This window comes from Phoenix dactylifera, chromosome 16 (assembly GCF_051530095.1).
Source record: "Phoenix dactylifera cultivar Ajwa chromosome 16, Ajwa_hap1_PhDact_Kaust_v1.1, whole genome shotgun sequence".
Lineage (NCBI taxonomy): Eukaryota > Viridiplantae > Streptophyta > Magnoliopsida > Arecales > Arecaceae > Phoenix > Phoenix dactylifera.
Genome location: NC_143205.1, coordinates 23,482,712 through 23,497,314, shown reverse-complemented (window position 1 = coordinate 23,497,314; position 14,603 = coordinate 23,482,712). Strand labels below are relative to the sequence as shown.

Here is a 14,603-nt window from a genome sequence, read left to right as displayed (position 1 = left end):
ATGAGGTTCGACGTCTTAGCTGTGACTGGCGCAGGACTCCTTTCACACTGGTGCTTTAACGTCGAGCCAGTCTGGCTGTAACGGAAGGCCGGATGTACCATCCGACGGCTGCGATTTGATGCGGTGGGGACATATGCGACGAGGATCGAAATAAAGTAATCCACGTTTAACATCGCGTTCGCGATGGGACGGAAGCGTGGGATCGGGACGGTTGAGTCGGTGAGACCCACCAGGAGATTGAGAACGCCCGGGCCAACCCGAGGCGATCCGACCCGGTTGACCGCTTTGCCAGGCGCAAACGCCGGCCCTCACCAAAAGTTGACCCAGTCCGAGAAAACTAACCCAACCAAACCATATAAAAAAGATGAGATTTAATATCTTATGGCTTGTTTCATTAGTAAATCGTATCCTCCCATTCAAAAAAAATCGTAACAATTCTTGTTATAAGAGTTTCAACGGCAAAGAAAAGATCTCCAGAACTTCAATATTGATTTCAGAAATCAAAATTATGGCATGCGCTGTAACATTTGATGCAAAGTAATAAACATCGATAGATATCTCAGACTCTTATTCTTCTATTTCACTATTAATATGACAAGTTCAACATTTGTTCGACATGGTACATCATATTTCATTGAACCATGGCAGTAAAAGTATAATTGATTCCACAGGCGGACAAAGTTTGCAAAAGCATACAAGCCGTCATGGTTCGCATTCCAGAAAGACAGCAGACATCTCTGGCAGCAAAAGAACGGTTTAGATATTAATTTCTGCTACGAGAAAAAAAACAATGCAACCTGTGGCTCTTCAACCATGCTGCATGGGCAAATTTAAGCACCGATGCCTCTCCATTGCTCTCCTTGTGGCAAGTGTCGCTGCCTCGCTAGCACGAAGCATTCCAGTAGCCATGATCGCTGCAAACTCTTTCATGATCTCTTCCTGCACCCTACTCTGAGCATCTCCAAGGGGGCCACTGGCAGAAGGTTTCCTTCTCCTGTTGTGTAGTGGCAGATTCCACTGCAGGAGGGACTGCATCTCCTGTTTCTGGTTCTCCAGTTTCACAGTGTTTGCGCGATTGCTTGGGCTTGAAATGATAAGACTGAGCCATGGCAGCAGCAGGTGCGAACCGAGGAGCTTGAGGAACTGCACCAACTCTCAATGTTGATTCCTACAGTTGAATCATTTGTACTGCAGATGAACAATAAAGCATCGAGATTAGCGAGAAACTATCAGCACAATGCAATGGATATCTGTGAAGCCATACAAATGCTCTTGCATATTAGGGGACCCATTGGGCTGCTCATAACTTTCATTTGGAAGATTAAGGATGGAGTCCGGGATAGTGGTGCCAACCAGAAATTCAGCAACCTCATTGCTGAAATTTTTGCAGCTGTTGTGACTTTAGTAAGTTTATAGGTCTCAGCAGTGCAACGCAGGCCGATCTCCTGCAAATATTCCTCAAATACTTAGGCATGTGAGTCACCCCCAGCTCGATCACCCGGACAGGCGCACCATAAGGTGTCATTCCAGCAGGATCACGCTGAATGCCTCCCACAAAGGAGTATTCATATCCATATACCACCGCTCCTGAATGCGTGTTATGGTTCACATATTGCAAAAATAATGAGGGAAGAGAATTGCCTATTAGGATCCATCTATACAGATAATTAAGAATAGGTTAGTTTCCAGAGAGAGCAATCAAGTCAAAATAATTCATGGGCAATGATTATTGGGGGGAGACAGTGTCACGCCCCGAATCCAACACTCGGGTCCGAAACATAGGACGACTGCACACTCCCTAGGGCAAAGCCCTAGAAAATATGCTAGGCCTAACATATGGGCATAATTCACACAATACCAACAATTAAACTAATCCACTTTCATTAATTCTTTAATACTTCAATTATAAATTTTTCGATATCCATCACTTTCAGCAAAATAAAATAAATAAATAACTAACTAATGACTAGCTGCACAAACTCCACATCTCTCCCATTCGAGTCTATGCCTCTTGTGACTCTGAGAAAAAAGTAAGAAAATTATGAGCTTTTTCAGCCCAGTAAAAAACCCAAACTGCTACATCATAAATAATAAGAAAATAGTCAATTAATAAGGCTAGATAACTGAATATCGTATGAATAGTCGGAAAACTCATAAACAACATGCACATCAGTTCTCATTATCATCTTTTCAAAGAAGCATATACACACACATATACACACACACACACACACACACACACACACACACACATATATATATATATAACCAATTGTTCAACAACAATTTCTTATGTCATATCATCCGTTTCTTATTAACTTGAATCGAGGAGGAGAATCGGAGAAGGATGGTTGAGATTGGCGGCGATCCTCGGCGATTCCAGTGGTGGAATTCAAAGGAGGAAGAGGGGAATTAAATAGGCGTTATCCTAGAGTTCAAGTCAAACTCGGATTGCCCTTGGAGAGTCTCCGACTCCGCCAAAATCAAGAGAGGAAGCAGACTCCCATTGGAGTCTCTCATCCATCTAGATCGTGCCATTGTGCACAATCGAGCTGGGCCTGGCCTCTTCGGGCAGGCCTACAAGCCCGCAGAAACAGGGTTTGGCGCGATTGGCTTGGGCCTGGCATCTTCGGGCCAGCCCACAAGCCCCCAAAAAAGAACTGGGTTATGACAGACTAAAAGAAAGAGCAGTGCAGAAAGTGCAGAACACAATGAAAAAGAAAGTAAATACAAATACAATGCACAAAACTTCCTCTTTATGGGTTCTCTAGGTATCAATAAAAGTTTGACAGTCTAACTTGCTACAAACTCAGAATCAGACTTGAAGTTCTAATGGTTGTCTCACCCCATGTGTACTAGAGATTAAAGTCAAGTCCCTTATGCATGTTCAATAAAATTTCCAAATGCAACAGCAATAGTCTATGGCATGCATCAAAATAGAACTTATAAACTTGATGACAATCTGAAGGCAAAACACCAGCTGCGAACCACTAGAAGCACCCTCCAGCAGGACAATACTTGTGAGACATTATATCGCATTTCCTCCTGACTCGTGAGTTTTTTTTTTTTTTCCAATGTCGCAGGCTGTAACCTTAAATCAAACAAATACAACTGATTTTGATTGAGAACAAAAGAAAAGAAAAGAAAGGAAAATAGAGCACAGGGCTCAGTATGTTGAAAGGGGCAAGATTCTCCATAAATTATTCATAAGCAGTAATCGAAATCTTCAAAAACTATGCAAAGTTTTCTGGCTGCCTATTGTTATCATGCATAAGCAAATATAAGGCATAATTTGACTTATTTTGAAAGGACTGGCAATTATTTGATCTGTTTGCTGATTGTCATTACGCATAAGCATGCACGCGTCATAATCAACTATAAAAAGTCAAAATTTTTGTAGCATATTATTTTGAGTATGAAGAATCTGTGCTGCCAAGCCAGAGTCTGATAGCAACACACATGCAACATGGCAAAAACTAACCAACCAGAGGCTGAGTAGATGTCCTTTATTGCAATTGGCTCGGAACAAGGCAGTAACATGGCAGCTGCGACTATGCCCACAAAACTATAGACTGCTACGGCATGGGCCCTAACTACACAGAGAGGATATCTAGCTTACCTAAACTAACAGTTCACTAACCATCTTCCTGACCCTTCACAGGTAATAATCGACAGCAACTCTGATGTCAGCTGACCTATATATGGATTTAAAGGATAAATCATGTGAAACAAAATATACGACTGAAAATACAAACCATATCACCTTTGATAAAATAGTTTTTTTGTCAATATGCTGCACAAATCATGTGAAACACAACATATGATTACAGTTCAAACAAAATGTGTGTCATTACAGTCTTTGACGAAGAAGTTTGATCTACAAGAAAAAAGGAAAGCCTTCTAAACACCCAAATCACAGAAGAGAAAAAAAGAGAACCAGGGAAAAACATTTTCAACCTTTGACTCTCATTGGGCGCCTTCCGCAACTTGTTTTGCACATTAAAGAAATCAAACAGAAGGATGAGATAGCTTGCAATAATGCAAATACCAAGCATATGGATTGGTGATCGATGAACTTGCAACAAGTATTCTGACCAGGGAAGGAAAGAGGAGAAGGAACAAGAAATCTAGAAGAAACTGTATGCCGTTCCACAGCCATAAACTTCATTCAAATAGGCAACTCTGAAGATCATTCGACATAATCATGGATGTTAGATTGGTTTGGCAGGATTTAGGGAATTCAAATTAATCTTTCAAGATAATTATATTATCATGGAAATTACCAAATCTCTGACACATATTTCTGAAGATTGAGAAAAGAGAGCATGAGGCGAACAAAAATAGGCTAATGGGTACATGGAGGTAGAAGATTATTCTGAGGTGGGACAGAAAGTAAGACGTGCAGTGCTATTAACTTCTTGCTAAGTTTATGGTGGTGAGTAAGTCCCATGGTTGGGTTCTGATACTTGGCTAAGGCATAACAATGAATGCTAATTCTCCTATGTCTTTGGACAAGCAGTTTTCTATGATGGCAAATGCAGTAGGGATAGATTCAGAGCATTTCAGGTTCTTTGAACTCTTCTGTGATTACCATGAAAACCCAGAAGGCTAGATTTGCATAAATCCATCATCTGTCATTGACCATTGGACAGAAACTCATAAGTGATAGCACATGAATAATTTCAGAAAATGTGACTGGCCATTCTACGGTTCCATCCAAATTTGCAGATGGAGTTAAAGAGCATGGTGGCATCTGCAGGGAGAGGAGCTTACCGTATGGGCATCGATGGCCTTGCCTAGAAATGTCAATTGAAAGCTGGCGAGCAAGCCCCTGGCTGAAATCATACACATTCAGGACAACTCTGTGACCGTCCTGAAAAGAAAGCTTTTACCAGTAAATCCGAGCAGTCCCACATGAATGATCGCCACATGCTTCAAAATTATGAAAAGTTTTATAAAGTAAGTAAAACATATCTACCTCAGCCATCCAACTCTTTCAACTCTTTGGCTGGAGATATAGGTACACCAAGTCACGTCCTACAAACAGCATTAACCATTTCATCAGACTGTCATAGAGATTTTGAAGAAAAAAGTTTCTTTTTCAAAAGAATAAAGAAAGAATATTATGCTGAAGTGTAAATGTCAAAGAATAAGAAAAGCGAAACAAAGACAACTTCTACAAGAACGAAGAAAAATAGAACACGGATTAGGTATTGATGTTCAAGGAAAGGAAATCAAAGGCTTTTCCTTTGGCAACCTACCATCCTTTTCTTGAGAGTAACAGGTGAAATTAAGAAATAATCACAACCACGTTGCCAAAAAAACAATTCAGACAAAGAAAACCCCTGCCATATTTCAACTCAGCCTATAGAACGCGGACTGATGTTCCAAGAGATTCCCTGCAATTTGATTCCAAATTCGATTTTTTTTTTTTGGCAGCACAAAAAAAATTTCTGCGGCATCAGAGATTAAATTTAAGAAAAATCCAATTACTTTACAGTAAAATCAATAAATTCTCCTCTCATGGCCTAAAATCTTGTTTCACCAGAGCGATGATCAGGATTGCCAACAGAAAACATCACTGCAAAACAAAAATTCCCAAACCCAAAACTGTTTCTCTGGATCAACTAAATCCCTGAAAAGGACCTCATCCACGGTACGATCAGACGCCCTAGGGGGAAAAAAAAAAGAAGAGAAATTTCGAATTACCTCCATAGAAGAAAGAAAGGGGCGGGGATTGGGCAGGGATTAGCTTTGATCACGCGCAAGAATAAGGGAGGAAAAGGAATAAATTAGGATTAAAAAAAGGAAAGGCTTTTTTCTTTTTTCTTTTTTGGAAAAAAAAACACCTGAGAGGGGACGAGGGACCAACACGTGTCCGGAGAGGACTTGGTGTCTCGGTTCTCCCAGGTGGGGGGGAGATCTTTGACCGTTCCATGGAGGATGACATGAAGACTCTGCAAGATTGCGCAAATTCAGACAACCGCATAGAAATCAAAAGTGATGTCTTCGTCATGAAAGGAGAATTCGAATCCGCAAACAGGCATAATTCGAGTGATTCATGAATGAGATCATGGATCTAAAATGTTGTATGTCTCTCGATGCTACAAAGGACTAGGACCTAGGCATTTAGAAATGCCAACTTGGATGCTCATAATTAAAAAAAGATATGTAGGAAAGTGGTAATGTTTGACAAACATCATGAAAAATATAATTATAAAGTGTGTAGCATTGCTGATAGGTGTTTTCAAACCATTCTACCAAAACTACTATTTTGTTGGAATTAATTTTATGAAGATTAGCAATCGAGCACCAACGTTGATAGACAAATATGCATACATACATAGAGAGAGAGAGAGAGAGGGGTGTAGGCTAGAATGTCCTCAAGTGTTCTTCACTTAAAACTAATCAGATCATGCTTGGATGATGGAGATCCAATATCAACATTTTGAGCCGTTGGACATGATCTACTACTTTTAAACCGTTTACACATCAAAAATCTTATATTTTGGAGATCCTTAGCCTATGCACCGAGTGGTCAAAAATAAAAAATTAAGATCAAATTCTATGTAGAATAGAGGGAAAAAAAAAAGAAGGAGACAAAAGAACTTGTAAGCAAGAGGGAGAGATCGATTCTTGTCCCCTACTCTTTTTTTTGGAGCGAAAAATAATGAGAAGAAATCAAGGAATCATAGATAATTGGGAAAAGATAAAAAAATATATATATATACACATAGCCGAGCAAAAGATCCATGTTTTGTGATCGGAGTTTGCAATTGAAATTTGAGAAGAAAGTGGTTTTTTTTCAGAAGAAAGGAGATGATGAGGAATGGGTGACATAAAGAGCGGTGTGGACTAACGGATGGGCTATGACAGATTCCTTAATTGTGAGGTGGCAAAAATTTAGGATAATAGAGAAAAGAGGGAAAAAAAGCATGGATGTTTTATGATCTAAATTCATGATTGGAGTTTGAGAAGAAAATTATTTTTTATAGAGAAAAATAAGGATTATGTTGATGACTTGTGTTTGGGAAGAAACCATATAGTAAGGGATAACAAGAAGAGATGTGTGATCTAATATATGAGAATTAAAGGGTGGCATTCTGATAGGAAGCTAAATTGAATCAAAGACCAGCCTAACAGGAAGCTGGACTTAATCTTCTTCTCATCATATTGCCTGCTGTTTTATCCACTTTTTCTCACTGGTTGTTATTTATTCCCCCCCTGCCTTCGTATTGTACATTCTATCCATATCTTCTTTGACTCTCATGTATATATTTCTGTCATATATTCAATAAATTGGGTGGCTTAGTCACCCTTTCTCTCAAAAAAAGAATTATGGGATGGCAGGAATTTAAGATGGTAGAGAAAAGAAGGGAAAAAAAAAAGATACATGTCCGAGCAAGAGACTGATGTTTTTTGATCGACATTCATGATTGTTTGAGAAGAAAGTGGGTTTTCCTTTTTTTTAAATAGAAAAATAGGGATTATTTTGATGCTAGGGGCATTAAGTATGCTTTGGTAAGCCCTCTATGGAAGCTCCTGAAGGTTGAATACTTCCTCTCGCTATGCTGGAAGAAGAAACATACCAGAGAAAATCATGGAAAAAACTTAGAATAAATCTCTTGCAGGTTCTCCACCATTTGGAAGGCAATTTGCTTCTCTGTGGAAGAGCTTCACCGAGCATCTTTGTTTGGATTGGAGGAGTAGAAACTACCAAAAACAATCTCAGCCTATTATTCTGATGTTTTTGGCTTCCATATCTTGTGTATGTTGGAGAGAAAGGAACTCCAGGATCGTCTTAAGCAAGCAGTCATCCATGTCTTCTGCTGCATTAGAGGGCCTTTCATTTTTCAAGAAGGCAGGTGTGAGCTAACGGGAGGGCTCTGTTGGATTTCTTGATTATGAGGTAGCATGAATCTAGGTATGAAATGGAATATCATTACTTATTTTGTAATGTAGAGGATCCGAACCCAAATTGCCACCCACAGCTCGCATAAAAATGTTATTCCAGGAAGATGACTGGTATCCTAAATGCAGTTGAAAATGATAAAAATCTTTGCATGAAAGGAAAACAGATATAAGAATAATTTGACAAAATGGTTGGAACCTCTTAGAGTATTAATATTAAAACGGTGCTATTTGTAGAGCATAACGAATCAAAGGCTCTCAGTGGCGGCTTCGAGTGGCAGTAGTACGTACGTTCCATGGTCAAGTTTCGATTCTTCTTTTTATTATTTTTTGGTTCGTCTTGCCCTTTTACGGCTGACGTTCCAGCACCAGGAATGAGTCCCGATGGTTTTTGAAGCCGGCGATTTTGATCCTGACCCACCAACCCCATGGAATCCTTACGTTTGACTGCGCCAATAACATCAAATCTTTCAAAAACGTGGACTTCTTCCTCCTGCGTCCGTTTACGACTCCACCACCACCACCACCACCACCACCCTTCCGTCCCACTATAGATAGTTCAGCACCATGACGCAGCGTCCGTTTACCATTCCACCACCACCACCCTTCCATCCCACTTTAGATATTTCAGCATATTTTTGATTTGGATAGTGCAAGATTTCACTATTGAAGGTAATGGGTGCAACAATAACTGGTATAACAATTCAGAAGCTTATCCAAAATAATTAGTTGGAAGATATTATTTAGATTTTTTAATCTCATATAAATATCCAAAATCTATCTAGTGAATAATCAATATGAGGCTAAATATGTGGGTCTTTATATACTTTCCCATTTAAATCTTAACATTCTCGTCAGACTAAAAGTTTAAATTCATTTAAATATAGTCACAAACATCACGATCGATCCATAGTCAGCTCCAATGGATCAGTGTTACATGTTCTCTAGTCCACATAAGTCATGAATTGAGCTCGTTCTGAAACTATTTGTAACAACCTAGGATCACACTTAAAATGACTAGCCGAAATATATTATTAAATTACTTAGTTTTTTATAAGCATCCTATTCAATGAATAACCAGTATAAAACAATATATATATATATATATATATACATATATATATATATATATATATATATATATATATATATATATAAAAGTACGCGTTCTTGTAATTAGCAATATGTAACTACACATAGCTATTAGTAAAACTGTTTTTGTTCATTCTAGTCGTTATTTATTGGAAAATTTTCAATTAACAAAAAGGTGAGCAAACAATAGCTGGGGTGTTGCTATCAAAGTTTGGATAAGCAATATTTGTAGCAAGCGGTCAAAGTTTGGATTTTCTGCGGCGTAGAAAATTATGCAGCTATGGATGGCCACGGTCACTATGTCATCCTATCGTAAAGACGGACGCCATCAAACAAAATTAGTTAAAGCGTCTTTGTCCTCTGGTTCGTATAAAGTCCATTCGTTGCCCGGGGATCTGTCTCCCTCCCGTCGATCCTTCTCTACGAGAAGTTCATCGCATGGACGCTTCTCGCTCAGCGAGTTCAGTGGGTGGCAGAGCCCTGAAGTTCCCTACCTCGCTCTCTTCCTTCCGATGCGGCGTTTGCCTGTGAGCTTCTTTCCTTCTAATATCCCTTCATTCATCCTCAGAACCTCTCTCCTTGCATGTTCGTCTCTCATTTCTTTTGACGTTATCTTATTTAGATGGAGCTCGATGAAGACGCTCTTTCTTTTTCTTTTTTCCTTTTCAAAAAGGAGATTTTGATTGGGATTCTTGTCTGGAACTTGCATCGAAGGATCAAAGGTTCGAATTTCGTTACCATTGGAAGCATGGATCTGTGAAGATGAACAAGCCAAAATTGTTTTTCAGCGTTGTTCTGGTTTAAAGTTGAAATCTTTTTCATTTTGCTAAACATAAGTTGGAATCAAAGTAGAACATTTGGGTGCGAGGTTTTAGCTCATTTGGATTCTTCGGCATTATCTGGAATTCTAAGGACATGTTGGAATATAGGTACGTAATTTAGGGATGTAATACCCTTGCCTTGCTGACAAATATTAAATAGGAGATGTTCTTGATAACGCTGATGATTCTGGTGTCTTGTTTTCGTCTGTCGTGCTATGGCAATGGCACGGCTCCGATAGCTAATTTTTCAACTGAGTTTGGGAGACCATCTCTAATTTTGTATTCTTACACTTTTTTCACAACTTCTTTTTCAAAGAACACAATAGTTTAATTGTTGTTTGACCAGTCATTTATCCCCAAATAATACGAGATTTTTATATATTTCTGGTTTTTCTGATGTCACAGGGACCTTCTCTATAAGCCTGTTGTTCTGGGTAAGGTTTTTTTTCTTTTTTCTTTTTGGATATAAGGGATCAAGCCACGTAATTTGATAAAAGAAACTATTGCTTGCAGTATAACTAATAATATCACTTTCTTGAGACGTTTGTCTTCATTGAATATCTTTTCTTGCAGCTTGCGGCCATATTTCTTGCTTCTGGTGCATATACAAGGCCATGCATGGAGCGCGAGCATCCAACTGCGCTATATGCAGGCAGCAGTATAATTATTTTCCTAGTATCTGTCAGTTGCTTCACCATCTGCTCCGGAAAATGGAACCTGAGGCCTACAATTTAAGGGAAAAGGAAGTTCTTGGTGAGTTTTTATATTCAGTAGATGTCAAGCTGATGGAGTATATATTCTGTTTTAAGAAAACATAATGCTTTTTGTTTCTTAATATGCCAGTCATATGCATGTCAAGATTGCATCTGTATTTGACAAGTCGTAGATCGGTGTTTCTCAAAAAGTAGACTTGATTGATCCATGCTGTTTGCCGGTTACCACTTTCTTGCTCTTATTTCACTACTAGGGCTCGTTTGGTTCGCGGAAAAAGAAGAGGGGAAAGTGTGGTCAACGGGAAAGTAATGAGATGCCTCTTGTTTAGTTGGAGTTTTCAAAGGAGAGAGACTAGAAAGTTGTATTTCCATGGGAATATGATTCACACATTTTATGGAAAAGTCTTTCCCATGAGAAACATAGGAAAGTTACTTTCCTATGAGTCAGTAATCACTCAATTTTTATTTTTTTTTCAAAAAAGTCCTTCACCATTTAAGATGCATTAAAGACCTAATTTTTATTAAGGGTATAATAGAAATTATAAATAACTTTTCCAAAAAAGTGGATGGTCAACCAAACAAAAACGAGCCCAAGTGAGCCTAAAAGGCAGTAAACCACAAATTTGAATTATTAATTTCACGGAAAGCAACGTCTTAACTATAAAGAAATATACATATTAGAAATATAAGATAGTTGGCCTTCAGCACTCTGAAAATCTGTCATTTTTTCATGGTCAACCAAACATACCAAAAATACTTTCCCAGACATCCTCTTCCTAAGAATCTGCTTCCCAGAAATCATATTCCTAGGAGGAAAAATACTTTCTGCAAACCAAACGAGCCCTAAAAATACTAGAAGTTCTCCATTCTAACTTTTATTTTATGTATGTATATCATTTTGTGTAGATAGCGGATTGGGTAATAATTAAAGGACCTGATTTGGCTCTTTGTAGTTTATTTGAAGTGCATGCCAATACTGTTGCCATGTCGTGATCATCTACTTTTACTAACATTCTATTATGCTATTGTCCCAGAGGAAGAAAAGATTCTGGATCGCTTCTCGCCTCAGTGGGTAGATCACGCTGGTAACTAATCAGCCGCAGCTGCATTGCTTATTCTTCTCTTACTTGTTTCCTCTTTGTTAACTAGTGCTCTGCCACCTCTTTTACAGACAAAAACAACCCTCCTATCCTGGATGAGACTGAAAATTCTGTCAGTAATCTCAAAGCCGATCATAAAGTATTCATAGAAGGAGGTCACTTAATAGAAGATGATCAAATGAATGAAACTTGCAAGCAGGTTTCTGTAAGTGATGTGCAATGTGCTGGGTGCAAGGAATTGCTGTTTCAACCTTCAGTTCTCAATTGTGGTCATGGTGAGTTGTTGGGTCCTGAACCATTGATAGTATGTATGTGGTCGGTCACAGAGGTTTTCTACGTGTACATAGTCACAGAGGCTTTCAAGACTTGATGGTTTTCAGTTCATATACAGTATATTGTCACTCCTGTATGGCTGGGATAGCGAATGGACCCCTTAAATGTCAAGTTTGTCGGAGAGTGCACCCTGGGCAGTTTCCAAAAGTTTGCTTGCAGCTGGATCATTTCTTGAAAGAGCTATTCCCAAAAGAATATGCTATTAGGCAAGAGAAAGTGTGGTCTAACAACTTGGATGAAAAATCATTAAACAGTGAGTTTTATTTGCTAGTTTTATTTCCAAATTATTGTTCTAATTGTTTTTAAAGGCTTCTAGCTAGACACAGTTAAACCATCTAGCATTTGATTGTATATCCTGCTATATATGCAAAAAGAGAACTGTGACTGTCCTACAAATTGAATCATTGTGTTAAAATTCTCTTTATGTTGTTTCCCAGGACTTTAGCATATCATTCTTCATATCCAACTTTCTAAGGTGGAAAATATTCTTCCTTGTTTATGTGGAAATTCTTTCAGCTTTGATTCTTTGATCGGAGTCTGCTGTTGCCATCTGGTATCAGATTTTCATATTTGATTTGGCCTTTAATTTCTTTTGCTTCAGTGATTGCTTTATATGAATAATCGAAACAAATTAGAAGAAGAAAATTTAGTTTGAAGTTTGAACTTATTTTAGAGATATGGAGGTTTAGTGCCTCCATGCTAGTAATTTGATCGCCTCCCTTTCATCTCTAGCTAGTTGCCATTACTAGCTCAGGTACCGTCAGTTGTAATAGCAGGGGTTTAACTCTGAGTTAGCCTTCCAACAAAACTCTGCTGATGCCACTGCTGGCTTTAGTATATATTAATTATTTAGATTGGGTATCTTAGGAAAGTTGGCCAACTTGCTTCTTTTCTCTTTTTTAATGACTTCTTGGCAATAACCTTGTCTACTGGAAGTTCTTTCTAAGCCTCATCTTTAATTGCATGGATGTACCAGCCACTTTAGACCATGTTTTCCTTATGGACTTATTCATATGTTTTGTTGCTTCCTTTCTGAAATTATTATAACTAAACATCTGTTTAGTTATAAGCTGATATATCTTCTCAGGTGCTTTCGAAACTCAGAATCCAAATGCCAAACCTTGTCATTCCAAGGATGATAAATTACAGATAAACAATGCAGACTTTTCAAAAGCTCATGTTGGAGTTGGTTGTGATTCATGTGGGGTAAGTTCATATGCTGACAACATTTCTTCTTCACTAGCATGAAACTTGTGACTGAACCTGCAAGTCACCTCCTTTTTTACTCTGAAATTCTTGTCAAAAGAAATCAGAAAGAGAAAATCTATAGATAATACACAATGATGCAGATGTAGAGGCAGAATTTCTAGACAAACGGTAAGTCATCTGGCTGTTAACATCTAAAAGTATTCAAATAATTGCTAAAAGCTTCAAGTATTCAAAACTCCTGTATTCTGCCTGTTAAAGACGAAAATTTTCAAATGCTCAACAGCATGTCTTTCAGCATTTACTTTTGAGGTGTCCCAGATCCGAAGCTTATCTTTTCTTTAGTATGACATTTACAATCTTTTGTTCTTCGAGATACAGGTTGAACTTAACTTACCAAGTATGATTTTGTCTGCGCAGATGTATCCCATAGTTGGAGAAAGGTACAAATGTAAAGACTGCAAAGAGAAGGTGGGCTTTGACCTGTGTGGAGCATGCTACAGTAGCAACTCCACACTGCCTGGCAGATTCAATCAACAGCACAGACCTGAACATAGGCTTGAAAGTGATGATTCAAGGATGTTATGCAAGATATGGATGCTTGAGATCTTGCAACCGGAAGTACCGCCTGTGGATCTCGTTGGTGGTCCTCTGGAGGACCATTGAAACCTTGATTCTGTACCGTTAATTGGAAGTAGAAATGGAGACGCCTGGAAGGAAGAGAAAAGATCTATTTGAGTTATTGCAAGCTTTTATCAACTGTGTATGGGGTCCTAGTCGATCATTCGTCTGGCTTGAGAAATCAGTGCAAAAATGCAAATAGACCACATCAAAAAACTCTTGATGAATATTTTGATTCCCAGGAGACAGTAAATAGGCTACTAACAAAGGTTGGTGCATGTGAAAGGAATGATGATTTGTGAAAGGCAATGGACATGTTAAAAGGTGCCATGCGTGTGTTTGTTACGATACCACAATTTCTTACGGATTTGTTTGTTGACTCTTTGAATCCTAAGTCGCCGTTGTATCATTTCCAAATCTCCCACTCATCTAAGCAAATGCTCCTGTTCTAGCTCTCGTTTCACTTAATATTATTCTATTGGATGGGATTGTTTTATAGATTTGTATCGAATCTGTTTAGTATCCCGAGACTCTACGTGCGTGCATGGGGATCCACTCAGAATTAATTCCATGCAACGTGTGAGCTAAGACCTTGGTCCGCTCACAGGGAAGGCCATTTTGAAGTATAATTACATATTTACATTGTCCCAAGAACAACCACAAGTAAATGAAATTTGGCAGTATCTGCGACCTTGTTTTGATTTTTAACCATGTCCTTGCGTGGTATTCCTTTGAGAAATCCCTGCTGCTTGCCAAGCGTCCACCGAACGATGGAGACCGAAATGCAGAAGGTACTGAGGAAACTT

General features: G+C 38.6%; 1 protein-coding gene and 1 long non-coding RNA gene across 3 annotated transcripts; one reads left to right on the top strand and one right to left on the bottom strand.

The window, feature by feature from the left end:
• Positions 1–441: 441 nt before the first annotated feature.
• On the bottom strand, positions 442–5,910 carry LOC103711832 (uncharacterized). Of its 2 annotated transcripts, XR_016398781.1 has the most exons (4): positions 5,710–5,910; positions 4,979–5,037; positions 4,774–4,873; positions 453–2,019 (listed from the first exon to the last, which is right to left on the bottom strand). It is a non-coding gene; the product is annotated as an uncharacterized LOC103711832 (long non-coding RNA). The 2 variants fall into 2 exon arrangements; XR_016398780.1 differs by having other exon boundaries at positions 442–4,873; positions 5,710–5,908.
• A 4,314-nt stretch (positions 5,911–10,224) lies between these two features.
• On the top strand, positions 10,225–14,362 carry LOC120104292 (E3 ubiquitin-protein ligase PRT1-like; the record flags this gene model as incomplete). Its single annotated transcript, XM_089927699.1, has 8 exons — positions 10,225–10,258; positions 10,398–10,625; positions 11,444–11,455; positions 11,572–11,622; positions 11,709–11,912; positions 12,029–12,273; positions 13,054–13,176; positions 13,597–14,362. Coding segments are annotated over 8 exons (1,143 nt in total), but the record flags the coding sequence as incomplete, so codon positions are not given.
• Positions 14,363–14,603: the final 241 nt, after the last annotated feature.